Source organism: Triturus cristatus, chromosome 2_2 (assembly GCF_964204655.1).
Source record: "Triturus cristatus chromosome 2_2, aTriCri1.1, whole genome shotgun sequence".
In the NCBI taxonomy this organism is placed as follows: Eukaryota; Metazoa; Chordata; class Amphibia; order Caudata; family Salamandridae; genus Triturus; species Triturus cristatus.
Genome location: NC_140582.1, coordinates 330,160,965 through 330,177,409, shown reverse-complemented (window position 1 = coordinate 330,177,409; position 16,445 = coordinate 330,160,965). Strand labels below are relative to the sequence as shown.

At 42.7% G+C, this 16,445-nt stretch overlaps 1 protein-coding gene across 2 annotated transcripts in view; it reads right to left on the bottom strand.

Moving 5' to 3' along the window:
- Window positions 1-16,445, bottom strand: part of TBCK (TBC1 domain containing kinase) — a 1,508,203-nt gene that overhangs the window by 1,114,942 nt on the left and 376,816 nt on the right. For both annotated transcript variants that reach the window (XM_085641401.1, XM_085641402.1), the window contains exons 9-10: window positions 12,304-12,365; window positions 490-638 (exon numbers count right to left, since the gene is read on the bottom strand). In XM_085641401.1, coding sequence (XP_085497527.1) covers window positions 490-638; window positions 12,304-12,365 — 211 coding nt within the window. The remainder of the gene's footprint in view (window positions 1-489; window positions 639-12,303; window positions 12,366-16,445) is intronic.

Below are 16,445 nucleotides of genomic sequence, written 5' to 3'. Positions count from 1 at the left end.
ACAGGGTTTAGGGGTGCTGACATCCCACAGACACTAGATGCATTTTCAAAGAAAAATTGTGAAAAAAAAGGATCTCTGAGAGACAAGAGAATTTCTGGAACCAAATCTGCTGGCACAGAAATAAAGTAACTGACGTCAGTGCACTGGACCGGCACCTATATAGACCCTGCACGTCATTTCCGAAGAGGAACAGCATCAGTGCGGAGCCGCAAAGCCACCTTCCAGCACACACATGTACTATGGGAAAGTTTCTGGATCCAGTCTGTCGCCTGAGGAATATTCTACAGGGGAGGAATCTGTGGCTAGAAGTCTCTATCTGAAACAGAAATGTCTGTTTATTGTCATGGAAACATTCTGCCCATTTCTATAAGCAAAAGCAAGTAGATCCTGACATAAGCTGTAAGAAGGTCAGAGCTTTAACCCACAGATCCACCAAACTTTATTCTCAACTAACAGTGCCACTACAACACCTCGTCTACTGTAGAGTACCTTCACAGAGAAGACTGATGTCCTCCGGCAGCGTCAGGTTAGCACATCTCAGAGTCGATGAGAACAGACTGGCTGGCTTGGAGAAAGGCATATACATTGGCGATACTTCCCGGAAGACACTGTCACTTAATAACTCTGCTGCAATTGGCCTTCAAAGGAAAACACAATAGAAATTAGGTTCAAGCAACATATACTTACTTAATAAGGCACAACCTGATCGTAACCATTCAAAATGAAGCTGCTGGGCCTGAGTTCAATCTTCTAGTAAATGGATATTTAACATGGTCACTGGTTAATGGTCTCATGAGTAAATCATTTTGGAACTAGTAAATAACAACCTTATAACCATGCAGCATCAAGAACACATTATGTGTAAGGAATACAAATGGTTTTCCCAAGGTAAAGATTGCCTAAGTATGTCCCGTAAAGACTTTTCCAAATCCCTTTATTAGGAGAGCACAGAAATGTTCACCTCATAGGAAACAGACGTGCACCCCTGCCTAAGTGACCTATTTGCATGCAATATATTTTATTCTATCTGTGACCCACTTTACGCGCTATTACATCATGCCCGCGAGGCCTAGGTCTATACTTTGACTCTGAGTCTGGGTCTGGTTCTTTGACATGGAGATGCACACCAAGCAAGCCCTCTAGACCAGCGAGATCCATTTTGGATTGCCCATGGATTTAGATGTCATAAGATAACATTTGAGGTACAGCCTCCTCCGACAATACAAGGGTACAGCCTGCATTCCAGAGCTGAAGGGTACAACCTAGAAATTGAAGAAAGGGAGGATGGAGATAGGGATGCTTTTAGAAATTCTATAGTTACCTCTTCAGCAGTGGTTGCTGATTAGTCTTTCTGAGCACACTCATTTGAGTTAATGGTGAAGGAAGGGGAGTGAGTCACCAGATTCTGTTGTTAAAGGGAACAAGGCCTGCCCCTTTTGTTTCCCCCAGAGAGCTCCTTCAGAAAGGCTGATGACAGCCAATTGCAGAGGTCTCACACATCATTGTGCTTGTTTTTTGTTTTTGTTTACATAGACAGTCTGCACTGTAGAAACAATTAGAGAATCATCCCAAATTGGTTCCTGGACCTTGGCAGTGGGGTCAACATCCACTGTCTGGGAAGTGTGAGTACTCAAAGAGCTGTTGAGATCCAAGACTGGCGTCTGTTGCACAGCCAGTCTCCCAGATGTGAGGAGATAACACCTGAATTTTGCACCATCTTGCTGTTAGAGGTGAGGGACTGTCTGTGACCACGGAGCTTGACTGACATGCTGAGAAGGGATCTGAGATATTTCTGTCCCTACAGAAGCGGACTCCCTGAGGAAGGAGAATCCAAGCAACTGAGCCCAGATGAGGGGCAGCCCAGAAGAGAGGACTGTTTACAGGAGAGTAAGCAGGGTTGAACAGTCTGCCTGAAGGTATCATGGCACCCCAAAATCCCCAAGTGTTTCTACTTTAAGCAACATGTCCCGAACAAGCTCACAGACACCACTTGCCAACCCCCAGCATGAACGTTCCAGCAAGAGTCACAAGGGGAAGACAAATGACTTGTACTGACTATTGTCAGAGACTGGGGGCTTACCCCACGGACCAGATGATAGAAGACAACCTCTGAGAGAGCCAGGACCTCCTTTATCAGAGCTGAGATCCCCAAAACAACTGCCCCTGCACCAGATCCTGTGTGAGGAAAAGGTGGAAGGGGTAGCATGGAAGAGTCACTGCACCCGAGGGCATATCTGCTCGTCTGTGCCCTTTGGCCCACACGCTCGTGCTTGAGCCTAAGAAGCACCCATAATCTCAGGCAAAACCATCACCTCAACTGAACACTGACTGTGATCTTTACTATAGGCTTATGTTGGATTAATGCCTTAACAATACTTCTCCTTAAGGATAACTGTCTAGTAAAGGAAACATGAGCAGGCCTATGGGTCACAGAAACCAGAAAAGCTGCTCATCTGCATCCATATTGCACCTGTGGTTTAATCTAGACTGCTGATTTCTGTGTAGATAACCCAAATAGCATTTGTAGTGTGCAGTCTAGTAGCGATTACAATGTTGTGTGTGGATCACCTCATTTTGGTGTGATTGACGTACTTCTCTTTTACTGAAAGAAAAGTACTCAGCGTAACAAATAATTATATTGTCAGATTGTTGGAGGTTAAGCCTGTGACTGCTCGCCATCACTACAGTGGGGGACAAGGGTGTATGTAGCCCAGTTTGCAGACCCACAGTAGGACGAACCCCATAGGCAAATGACCCCAACCATCACAGTTGTGGCCCAGTGGCCTCAGTTTCCCCTGAGACACTGGTCCGAACAAGAACTGACAATTTGTGGCAAGTGGTGTAGGATCTCTAGACCAGTCTTGAGCAGAACAATAAGACCAGCTTGACCACATTTCCTGCACACAGAAATAGAAGATATAATGGTGGTTGGAGCAGACCCTGACACCATGTCTTTAGATCAGTTAAGAGATCTGTGTTTGGAGAGACAGTGACTGGCTCCTAGTAGAAAAAGGATCAGGAGATCCTTGAAGGGGGAAGCCCACTGCATGGCAAACAGGTGTACCTCTGTCCTGAGTGACTTCACTGCATTCAATATTTGGTATGCTGATTTTTTTTGTGGCTAAATGACATGTTAAACCTGTGTGCAAACTAAGGCCAGTACACTGACTCAGAGGTCCAGAGCTAAATACTGAGACATGGATGAGAGCACCAAACGTGCCATCAAGCTGACATGGGACTATTGTTCATGTACTGTATTGTTGACATTAAGCGATGGTGGCAGCATACTGCATTTATAATTCTTGGCTGGACCAGACCTTTTTCTCTTATTTAGAAGGAGTGGAAAGCATATTGGCCTAACTTGAGAAAAGTGTACTTGCAGATGACACTCGCACACACTCTTGTGCTAACACCTTATATGCTTGTGGGGTGTGTATTGTGTAAAGTAGGCACGGTGGCATGACTCCTTGTGGATGTATGTGTGAGACTAGTGGGATTCATATTAGATAGCTCCTGAGCAGATTCTGTTGCTCAAGAGAAGTAAGCATTTCCTCCTTTTGTCTCTCCTTGGGTGCTACTTCAAAAAGGCTGCTGACACCCAGTTGCAGAGGTTTCACAGTTCATTGTGCTCATGTTTTGGGTACTCCTGCCTACACAGCATCATCACTACTAGCTGTGAGAGCCATCACCTTTGACAAAGTCTTCTACAGTGCTGGACAAAGAACATGAATAATGAAAAAGGCCAGTATGCTAGTGGGCTGGGAGGTATGTCCTCCCCATACAGGGTAATCTTTTTTTCTTGCTGCAGTCACCAAGAACTGTTCTGCCGTCTTTCAAAAAAAGAAGTGAAAAATCAAATACTACCGATTGATCTTAATGACTAGCCCGTCACATATAGCTTTATTAAGCAAGTTAATTCAAATTTGGAAGAAATTGGAGAATTAGTTGAAGGGGGTGTGAACCCACCTCAAATAATAATCCCAATTCTCGTATGGGTGAACCAGTAAACTAATTAAATACACCTGTGCTTACAACTCAGGTAGCTTGGCACAAAGAAGTCAGGCTTAACTTAGAGGCAATGTGAAAAAGTATTTATGCAGCACTTAAACAGTAATAAAGTGAAAACACTACACAAGAAAAATCCCAAACAATGTTGGAAAAGTAGGGAACATTTTAATAAATAAAATAACACCAACATGACAAAAATCCAGTCGCAGACGCATCGCCCTTGCCAAGTTGTAGCTGCCCATCGATCAAGGGGGACTAGCAGCCCCAGCTTTTGAAGCTTACTTTCTAGCCGCCCAGCTTCAGTGGGTATTGCACTGGACGACGGGTCAGGCACAGGGGGAATTGCTCACAGCAGCCGGGCAGATCCACATTCCAACCATCCACCATATGTTACGGCCAGGGGCGGCGCCGACTCAGACCAAGCCACTCCAGGTGATGACCGCACACGACTGTCTATCACGCATCCACAGATTGGACCATGCAACACCTCCATACTCCCCCCTCCTGCCGCTGGTGGGGTTTCCCAAGAGTCGAGCACACTACACGGAGCGGATGCTGCACACATGGACTGAATGCTCATTGACGGATGCAGGCACACTATACCTCAACGGACAACTTCAGACCTTTGAGACGCTCATGGAAGACTTCGACCTCCCTAGAGGACGGTTTCTTCTGTACAGGCAGCTCATGGTAGACTGCCACAAAATGTGGCAAACAATAGATACAGAACCCCCTACACACTCTGTAATTCACGCGATACTACAGATGGGCCCCGGCCGACACTTAGTCACATGGATATATAAAGCTATACGGACCCTTAAGCAACCCACCCTTGCACCCCTCCAGGAGGAATGGGAAACGGACGTCCGTAGGCCACTTCACGATAAGGAATGGACGCGTGCATTAGAATTCACTAAAAAAGTGTCCCGTAACTATCGCTTTAAAAACATACAACTGCATATATTGCACCGAGCGTACCTTACTCCTGAAAAGTTACAGAAGTACTTCCCCGAAAGCTCCTTCACCTGTCCCAGATGCCCAGAGCCCAATGCCTCATTCCAACACATGCTATGGGATTGCCCGATGATTCACAGCTACTGGGACACAGTTCACACCACTCTTAGGACGGTCACAGGACTCCCAGACCTATACACATGGAAAGCTAGTGCCTTTGGAGTCTGCAAACATCGCAAAAACATGAAAGTGGAAATTCGGTTAGCGTCCTTGGTGCTCCTCCTGGCTAAGCGATTCATTACTATGCATTGGAAGGCACCGGGAGGCCCCCCTCTAACAGCATGGGTGGGTGCTATCAAGAAGTGGGGCACAGCAGAAGAGGGAATACTCAGTACAGAAGAGGTTAAGGGAATTCGTAAGCATCCAATCTCTATGCCATGGGCCATGTTACTCCACTCCTTTACACAAGAAACACTAGCGGCGCCGGGGTCTCTGACTACCAGTTCTCCTGGGGCACTCGTGGCTCCTGCGGCTGCCCAGGGTGACTCGCAGAGGGCCCGGACGCCCGACGGGTCGCAACAGGCGGCCACGAGCGGACCGTAACTGCATTTCCATATGGGAGTTCTCCAACACTCCCCCCACCTCTCACCTCCGCATGCCTATCTAGCCACCCTGCCATGTTGCAACATTCAGGCGAATACTCCCAAACGGTAGCAATATTAGACACAGTGTACCCCAGTTTTATCTCCCAGGTTTGTTTCAGTTTATATTAATGCTGGCACACCACCCCCCCTATGATACAGTGCTAACAGAGAGAGCACGCCTCACATCCCAGTGTACAACAGCGACTACCTCACATGAGTGCTGACACTACCCCACCACTTGTCCCTTAGAACCATTATCAACTCGGAGGCTGTGTGGGAGGTCATAGACCACGATGTTACTCAACCTCATGCCAAGATGTAAAGTGTATGTGAGATGTCTTTTGTATGCCAATGCCATCGGTAATGATGTGATGTAAATAATTACAGAAAATGCCTATAAAAATGTTTACCAAAAAAATAAAAAACGACAAAAATCCAAAACAAAAATTGTTAAAGTTTGAATTTAAAATAATTCCAAGAAGCAGAAAGCGCCAATCGCAGTTATCTGGTCACACTCAGAGTCAAAAGTTAAGGCTGACCCCAATGAAATGCGAATCAGATACAAGGCCCAGGTTCATCCCAGTGGAAAATGTACTTTCTGACTTAGAAAAAATGTGATGGAGAAAAAGTGATGAGTCAATGGTGGGGCAAGCTTGATCTGAAGCAGGGTTAGTCAATGTCAAGTTGGTGAAGAACGTGGTCCTAGTGGTGCAGTTGTTGACGAAGACAGGAAAGCTCAGTGTGCTAAGTCCGTTCCAGGGAAGGCCTCAACATCTATTGGATTTTGCCCCGTGCCCGTCCAAATGAAGAGCTGTACGTTTGGGCTTAGAAACATTTTAGGAAGGCATATTTCCTTCAGCAGGTCAAACCAGCAAGCTGAGGCTGACCAGTAATTTGATGTCTGCAGCTTCGACAGCAGTCCTGGTCTCAGACGGTTCTCTACACAGAAAGTTGGCAAACACAAAAGTACCACTTCTACCAGTTTTTGGGACAGGAGGAGTACACACTAACACTAAGCTAAGAGTCAAGGGCCTGTGGGGCACCACTAGGGGGTTAGAACTCACTCTGGCAGTGGCAAAGTTGCAGGGTCCAGGGCGGGTTCAGTTGGAACAGGTCAGCCAGGAGATAGGTCTCTGGAAACTTGTTGTATCGCTGTAGATCAAGTAGAAGGTCAGGCAACTGACCCTTGGGTTCAAGGCAAGCAGGTCCAGTTTTCCTTCAGACAGGGTACTAGGGAAGTCACATTTACGTCAATTGCCAGCCTGTGGGTGAAGGGAAACTCCCAGTCACTCCCTAATTTATCAGGTAAAAGTTCCTAGGAGTGACCCTACACACTTTTGCAGCACATCCTGTGTGTTATACTGTACTGTCCCACAGCATCCCTCATTCCCTGAATCCAACATGGATCAACCTTCCTTACCCAGGTCAGAGCTCCCTGTGCTCACCCAGAGATGTGACTATGAAAATGGGCAAACCCTCCCCTGAGGTCACTCCCTACCAGTTCTGGGGCAGCCCCACTGGGTTTGGGGCCAATCTGTCTAGTAAGACAAAAGGGAGGCAGGCCTAGGTGTGAGCTATATCTGCCAGTGACAGGGTATACATCACTTTAAGCTCAGGATGGGGGCTGGACACAAGCCCCAGGCCATGCTGCTCAGAGAGGGAAAACAAACCTCCCCATATCCCTAGCCCTTTGCTCACTGTCTGAGAGCAATCCACATCTCACCACAGGGGACCAATCAGCAGTCATGACACACTGGTAGAACAGTCCTTTTTGCTTTAAGCAGGAAAAGGACAACTTTCTAAAAGTGTAATTTCCAAAATAGTAATATAAAATTCAATTTGACCATTAGGTTGGAAAATTACTATTAAATCGAGCCCTTGAATTGAATTTCTTTCTAGGTGCTCACAAACTGAAAGTAGGCACTAGAAGTTGTTATAGTGTGACCCAGTGTTTTCCTATAGAAGAATTAGCCTTGCCACAGTGAGCCGTGAGTGAAAACAGACTTTGAAGGTTTTTCACTGCCAGAACATGTAAAACATTAAATATACATGACTACTTCTTAAATGCTACGCATCCTCTCCTGTAGACATTTAGGGCCTTCCTTAGGGATGACTTATAAGTATTTAAGAGGATGGTGTAGGCAAAAGGCTTGTTTTGACAGGTTGGAATTGCAGTTTAAAACTGATACTCAGGCTGCAATGGCAGGCCTGGAGACATGTTTTACAGTGCTACTTTAGCTGCAGCACACTGGTAGCATTTAATTTACAGGCTCTGGGTTGACATGGTACAATATAATAAAGATTTACAAATAAATTAAATGTACCAATTTAGCATTTTTGAGCGGCTAGCACAATCACTTTACCCCCGGTTAGCTGGTGTAAAGCATGCAGAGTTCCTATGACTAGCAAAAACGGGCTTAGCAAAAGGCAGAAAAAGTCTAGGGGAATATCATGCACAGGATGGTAATTTCCAACAAGACTGTACAAATAAAAAAACTGACCACTGGATGTGCACTTTACTACAGATTTATGTGGATTCATGATTTAACAATCACCCCGCTTAACGAGAACTGTCTAGTATGTAACATTTATATTATACAACCTTGTGGTGTTCAACATTTTGTTTTGTGTGTATTATACTGTTCTGGTGCAATGGGTTTACCTGAGATTAGAGTCACTTGTTAGGCTCAAGTGAGAGTGCATGAGTAACAGCAGCAGAGAATAGCTCACAGATGCAGTAGCTCCACTCTGCACATGGACAGGTGCAAGGGGTGTGGTCCTGGGGAAGTCTGCTCTGATTAGGGATGTCCGGGCATTAACGGGGGTTGGCATCGGTCTTCTAGTTCATAGTGCAGGTTCCCGGTCTAAGTGCACAGAAGGTCAATATAAATCTATTGTCTTTATCTGGTGGCGGTCATTGGAGCAGGCATGTTAGGGGTGGGCCAGTCAGGAGGTTTGGCTCACATTGATTAAACCCAGAAACACTCGGCCAAGAGACCATCAGGCACTCTAAGGTCAACTCTGGTTATGTTGTTGTAAACAGTGCACTCTTCTGGATGGTCCATCTTTTGAACTCAGAAACTGGGATTCCCTTTCTAGGCCAGTCAGGTCCTGTGGGCCAGACATGCTCTAAGCAGGTAAGAGAGCCACCTAGGTCAGGGAAAGACTTGCATCATTTCAAGAAAGATGCGCAGACTTCATGTGGTGTCCCCTCATCTCAGACAGAGTGGCTGTCCAACAGATACCAGTCCTGGATCTAAGCAGAGCACTAATTTCCTTGGTTTTGAACTTGCAACTGGAAAGAAGTAGGAGGTAGTTTGGGTTCCACTTTTATACACATTTCCAAGACAGGAGATGTGGCTCCCACTGTTGATGCCAAGGAATCGGTTTGTGGTGGTAAGTGGATTTACTTTATAAAAAGTCACAAATTCAAGAAGCAAGGCTGGCATTCACTGAAAGCAAAACAGAGGTACAGCTGTTGCAAGTGGTGGGAGCAGAGAAGGGGTACTGTCATTAGCACACAAAGTAGTGGTTGAAAGACATAAGACATGAGCTTAGGCCAAGAAACTGACAGTGGTTATTAGGATTGTGCTGCAGCATTCAGTAACCATCAGAAAACAATATGTGCTTTAAAAAAATATTTGGTGAATCTATTTTAACGGTGTTTGGAGACATATACCCAGCCAATGTCTATCATTTGGGACAAGTGGCGGTAAGATAAGAATCTCATCCTCTACTATAACAAAGCAAAGAAGCAAGGATTCATTTTTACTGGCAACTCTTTCAATTTTGACAGCTCCTAGCTTAGAATCAGGGCTGGAACGATTCTTTTTAATCTGTAGGAATAATTTACCATCAACATGCTGCTCATAAAGTGCTAAAGTGGCACTGAAGCATCCAAGCACTAAACTGGACAAGTCAGGTCTTAGAAGTTAGAAAATATAAGTGCTAATGCAGTGGTTCCCAAACTGGGGTCCGGGGACCCCTGGGGGTCCCTGAAGTCTCCTCAGGGGGTCCGCGACTACTTTGAAAATCGAATAATAATAACAGATCAATAAAGTGTAGATATATAAAGAGGCTAAATGCACAATTGAACATTTTAAAACTTACTGTAAATGTGAAGGAATTTGAAACTGGAGGCTAAAAATTAAATTAGTATCCTCAGATTGATTTGCGGGAGCAGTGCAAGTGCATCAAACTGAATATAGTATGGATGATGAGCGGCCTCAATTGAATTTAGAAAAGCTCCAGCAATTCTATTAAAATTACATTTTGATTTCTACTTTAATTATATGTTTTCTAATTAAATAAAATGTGTTATTTGTGTATTTGTTTGAATGCTTTTTTTGTATTTTTGTGTATTGTTTTGTGGTTCAAATCATGAACATTGCTTAGGCCGGGGTCCCTGACTTCCAGTAATGACTCGTGGGGGGTCCCCGGATTCAAATAATGATTCAGTTGGGGTCCCCGGGTTCCAGTAATGATTAAGTGGGGGTCCCCAGAAGTCAATAGTTCGGGAACCACTGTGCTAATGAATCTTGCAGCAGTGGCAATGGTTTTTATTACACAAGTGGTGAGCTGTAATCAAAGTGCCCACATTTAAGCCTGGATTTAAACTATTTTGACAAGTTATAACAAACAGATTCATAGGAGATAATGAAAGTCCCTAAAGGCACTCTGGCAGTAATAACAGCCCAAAGCAATGTAATAAGCTAAGGTCTCTCTTATGAATATTTGTAATTGCCATTGCCCTTGTGGCTGAATTCTTTAACATCAGAAATCAATACATTTTAAGAGTGCTTTCAAGGAGGGTCAACTGTGGCTCTAGCAATATCGGCTCTATGGTGTTAATTCAGAAGGGTACTAATCATTCACAACCATTTTACATAGTAATTAGAAGATGCTGCATTTCCATGGCAGTCTGATACACTGCAATCAGATGGCGTATAAAGTTTGTATTTAGGTAGATAGGGTTTCTGTTTACTTCAATTTATTTGCTAAAACTAAGAGCCACGCTCAGTTTTCAGCTCAATTAACACACAACCAGATCCTTTCCCTCCAATCTTGAATGGTGGAAAAGATGATTTCAAAAGCAGCAAAATCATCTTAAAGAGAACCCTAAAGCTTTAAAACAATGTGGGAGTCATCTGCATAATTATAACACGCTAAGGTTCGACAAGGGTCAAATGCTGCAGGAAGATCCGCCAGCACTGCATCAGTACAACGGTCAAAGCATCATCAAAGATGTTGAGAATGGAGGAGTGTTCATCTTGTAAAGCTGTTCCTGGCACTCAAATAGGCCTGAAACCAGATTGGCACTTACTGAAAACGATACTCAATTCAAGAAAAGTCTGCAGCTAAAAACATTGCTGTCTTTTCAAAAACACAGAACACTGGAGATTGGGCAACAGCTTTTACAGGAGATGGGATGAAGTAATGTGTTTTTTTGTTTTTTTTTTAAATCAAGGGTTAACCCACACTCGTTTTAATGCATCTGAACACAACTAGAACACATCAAGACAATAAATGTGTTTTATATTTTATTTAACAGGATTAGGCAGACAGATGTCAGCCTAATGAGTGAAGTTCAAAGCGTAGTTAATATAACAGACTTGAAAAGCAGTGATTTCTTGGAATGTTAAGGAGATGGAACATTTTCGCTTCAGTTAGTGAAGTTTTCACATAATTAATCTTTGTATTATTTGGCTAGCATTGGGAGTGCGGGTGGGCAATACAAGAAGCCACTGTAGCAGAGACAATTATAAGTAGTTTTTCAATGTTGAGAAAAAATACCTGGATCCCATTACACTCATCAGTCACAGCCATCACTGGTTTCGTTACTCACCACTGTGACATTTGTATTGCAGAAATTAGTCAAATGTTTCTTACATCAAATTGGTTTTGATTGGTCACAAAACAATTTTGTAAAAAATTCACAAGCCAAATTTGACCTTTTACAAATTTCTTGAGTGATACTAATTGATCATCTTGGGATGGTCTGCAGGTCGGAAAAAATGTTCAATAAGTTGTTTCTTGATTGAAAAAATAAACCTAGCCTTACTAGGAACAATGTTAACCGTATTCATATGAGGATTAAGAGTATCTTAACAATGAGATGATATTTTACCATCATCATTTGGATGCTTACTGCTATTTCGTTGCACTTACTCGTGATGACGATTGTCTGAAAGTAAGAATCTGTGGTAGTACTTGCTGTGGAAATGCATAGCAGATCGTTTTGATTTGATTTGTTTCGACAGGGTTACAATTTTCCCCATGGAGCAACAATTTCCTAGATCTCTGAAGGGTATTTGGGAAACTGTCCCCCCCCCCCATTAAAACACCATAAAAAATTACTTTTAGTAAGATTTTTTGTGTGAAGGTGATTAAAAAACATTGTTGGTGTGAATATATGCAAAGCTGTAACTTTTTGCAGGTCTGCATCCTTACAAGAGACTCTGACCAGGATTTCCGCCTCTACCACTAAATTTAACATGGCAGAAAATCCATCATTCTCACAAATTTTCCATAGGGCTAAGATCTAACTGTGAGAATATGTGTCAGTGCACACACTTTATTGTACAACTAAGTTGGATGGTAACCATGCTGACAAATTGGGCCCTACTTGTGCAGACTCATGAGCTCTATCAGGCACCAGTTTTATACAAGTAAACATTAGCTATGTTGTTGCTTTTACCTCTTGGAAGGGTGAAATGTGAGACATTTCTTCAATAAACTCAAAGCATTTTCAGGGAGGTTCTGTGACAAAACAGACAGTAGATTAGCAAATAAGGCAGACAAATAAATGTCTTCAGCTTACACCCTTACACAAAGAAAATTAAGAATGTCAACTATTTAACACTGCAATATAAGCAAACTGCTCTACATGTAAAATGCAATCTAATTTCAATGTCATGTTCGAAAGCAATGAAAACAAAAAAGAATAGTCACTTACCTGTAATCCTTACTTCTCCACCAGAGAAATCACCACTGTAGTTATAAGCAATCCCACTTACATACTGGATGCCAAAGCACGTTTTTTACAAAGCATATAAATAACAAGCATTTGCAATGCAATAGGTCTCGCAATTGCAAGATTTTGAACTATTGGCATTATAAATGACAATTCCTTTTATTTATTTGTTTAAAAAACCTGCAATAATGAAAAGCATTGTCATTTACAATAATAGGTCAAAGTTTCTAAAATGCGAGACCTATTGCATTGCAAATGTTTGTTAACTAAGACATTTGATTTCTCCCCAGAGCATACTTTATATTTATGGTTTTATACTGGCATAAACAAGAGACCTCAAGGGCCTTGTGGAAACCTCAGTTTTTACATACAAATGTCAAAATGATAACAAAAACTGTCTGGAGCCACTGGTGGGTCGAAAAAGGTTTGGTAATAATGCAAGTAATATTTAAAATTACCCATGTTTGTGCTCTAGTGAAAGATTCTAAATAATGCTCTGAAGTCCAATTTTCAAACAAACCATTGCAATTATTCCCAAACAAGACTCCAAGTGAAACTTCCAGTGTTTGTTGCTGCTGTTTTTGGTTTTTTTTATTACTTCAAAGGTACTTTAACAGAAAATGTGCTTCCTCAGCAGGATCATTCATACACAACCATACCACTAGTGTTTCACTCACAGAAATTGAGAAATATGGAATTGGCCTAATGGCCAGAGTTGTTGGCTTTTCATCTGGAGGACCGGATTAAGGGTGGACTTCTGACAGTGGATCAACCTCCACTGATTCTGGGAAAATCACTTAGCCTCCAGTGCTTAAAATACAATGAATCCGACGATCATGTAAAGTGTCTCAAAGCCCTTGGGCCGTATTCTCTAGATATCGAAATATGAAGCCTTAGTCTGCAGCGGAAACTGGAAGGTTCTAGAATTTGCTATCACTGGTATTGAGCCCAAGATTTTTCAGAGGCCTTGTGATTTTAGTGAATGGATACAAAAAGCCAGAACTCCACTCTGAAAGGTGTTGCAGCTCCAGTGCAATTCTCCATCTGCTACTTATATGGGCAGATAAATATGTTGGTCACAGTCGCATACCGAAAGTGGTGGTCAAGGTAATGCTGTTTAAAAACAAATGCTGCTATTGCACTAAAAAATTGCCACCATCTCATGCCCATTAAAGCTAGGTGGTCGCGACAATTTGTTGTTTTAAAAATTGGGTAGTGGTCCTAAAAGGTTTGAGCAGCACTGGTTTAAAGAACTAACATTTGAGCAGGTCATCATGAGATTCCATCTTCAAAGTAGTCATAAAGTGAGCCTCCATTAAAAGTGGAAGGTTCGCAACAGATAGCAGCCAAAAAAGATTACCGCTAAGACATGGACATTAAAATAAACTCTGCATTAATGAGCAGCTTATGTGAAGCTAAATCTTGCCTTGTGCCACTTATCGTATTACATTACACGAACTTCCATTTGCAAGTATGTTTTAAAACATCCTTCTTTCAGTAATCCAATAATTAGCTAATCTCATAATTGGACATCAAAATAAAAGTGTAGCTCAGGCATGTTTGGAGGCGTTGCATGTGCTTCCCTGAAACATAAAGCATTAGAACAACAAGATCAACACTGAATACAGACGTTTAACAATCCCTAATAATATTGGCCATTCACACAAAGTACAAGAAAAAAGAGGTACCCCTCTGGAAATGATTCTAAAGAATATTCAATATTCAAAAGATTTACTACTAGAGGCAAACAGTTGGATCAAGATTCAGGAAAACATTCAAAAGGATTACAACTCAAATAGACATCAAGAACTTTATGAAGGCTTATGTTTAAACCTAGAGAACGTTGGTTTAGAAAAATAAGGGTAGAGAAGCGGAGGTGATAGGGAAATAAAGGGGAGAAATGAAATCAACAGAACAGTACTCAAAGGAAGCCCACGTTCTCCTTTTGGACCTTCAGGACAATCAAAGCCTTGTAGTCCCTGCAAAGAACAAGCTGGCTCCGTGGAGCCGACGAGGGGAGGAAAAGTGAAATCGCGCGATGCACTCGCTGTGTAACGCCAGCCTCCGGGGACAGGAGATGTGCAACCGTACGGAGTGCACATCTCCTATCCGTATGCGTGCACATCTCCTGTCCACGCGTGCCATCTCCTGTCTCCCTCCGGCACAGAAGCGGCAACAATAGATCTCGCCAAGGCGAGCAGCGCACATGCGCTGCGTCGCTAGGCGAGACCTAAAAAAAGGTATATTCCCTTTTTTTTTTTTTAAATGAAACAGCAACTTCTCTAAGAAAAAGAAAGTTTTTAGAACAGCCTACAAAATGCCATATTGCCATTTTTCAGCGATAGAATTTAAAAAAGGAAAACTAATTCTAAATAGAAGCAAATGTACTAGAATTACCTAGTGACTAATGACACGCTCACAACCCCTTTTTTAAAGAAAGGGCAAGATAAAATAGTGGCCATGTAGTCCGATAAGATGAAGATTGAGAGGCTGGCCAAACTGTGCTTTTGGATTAAGGATTAGCATACCATCAGTATCCAAAACATGCCCTGTAGGTGGAAGTTGAGCCAGTTCACTTTTAACTGGGTTGTAGGATTATAGTAGAACTGAGTATAATTCCATTTGTCTTTTCTCTGGGGAGGAGGGAAAGTTCCTTATGATTATACTGAATAATCGCTTGTAGGAGAACTAGTATTACAGGTACGAAACTATTCATTCCCCTCCAGGGAATGTTCATTATTATTCATAAATCCCGAATAGAATAGCGGTAAAGCATCTGTAACAACTGTATGAAACGGAGCCTCTGGCTGAAGAGTGAGACCTTTCAGAAAACTGGGTAATCACCACCACCAAGGAAGGGAACCAACAGCAGATTATTGTAGAGTCACTTTGTCCACCCAGCTAACACCACTGGCCATCCAGACTCTGTGGCAACAGTCTTTATTTGCAGATGGGCATTTGGAATCAGAAAAATGCAGGAAGCCATTGAGCCCAGAAGTGGAGAGATGTGGCAGAGTTTCCTCCTTAGAATTTTCTGACACTTCAGATGAGCAGAATATAGTCTCTACTTCATCTAGAATACACTCTATCTGATAGTTGGTATATGACTGGTCACGAGTAATGTATCGACTGCACTCGAATCATGCCTAGGCACCAGTTAATGAAAAACAGATAATTTAGTGTTGCAAGTACACTGGGCTTCTTGAGATGCATTTGTGTTTTTTAAGCCTGTCTTCCATGTAGGAATGGGCATAGATTCCCTTTCTTCTCGAGAACAGATGCAACCACTGCCATACACTCTGAAACTGTACTGACTTAACTTTGTTTGTATTGATTTTTTTTTTTTAATGTCTGTATTACATTTCTATTTTTTTCATTCTGCAAAAACAGAAAGTTAGTGAATTAACATAGTAAACAACATAACTGCCACCAATAATAAATTGCACTCAATCACTCAGTAACCCAGTGACCGACCGTGCAGCTTGTATGCCCTGCAGAGGTCCTGTTTACATTAGGGATCGTTAAGTGCACCTAGACATACCAAATAAAACACAATGTTAACATGACCTGGTCAGATAGAGCAACACCACTACTGAAGGAGGTCCAATATTCAATAACATTCGTGAAAGAAAGAAGAAGAGGGAGGAGAGAAATAAGGGTATATAACGGAGTCATCCAGGAAATGGCACCCCTCTTTTGACCTAAAGTAGGTCCCCTACTGGTGGGGTTCGCCCAGTCCATCCAGCAAATAAGCACATAGGCATCTCACATCTGGCGCATACACTGCCTCAAAATAATCCACGAATAGCGCATTAATATCTGCTTGAGTATTCACAGTGTGACCACTAACATTTTGGACTTCCCTG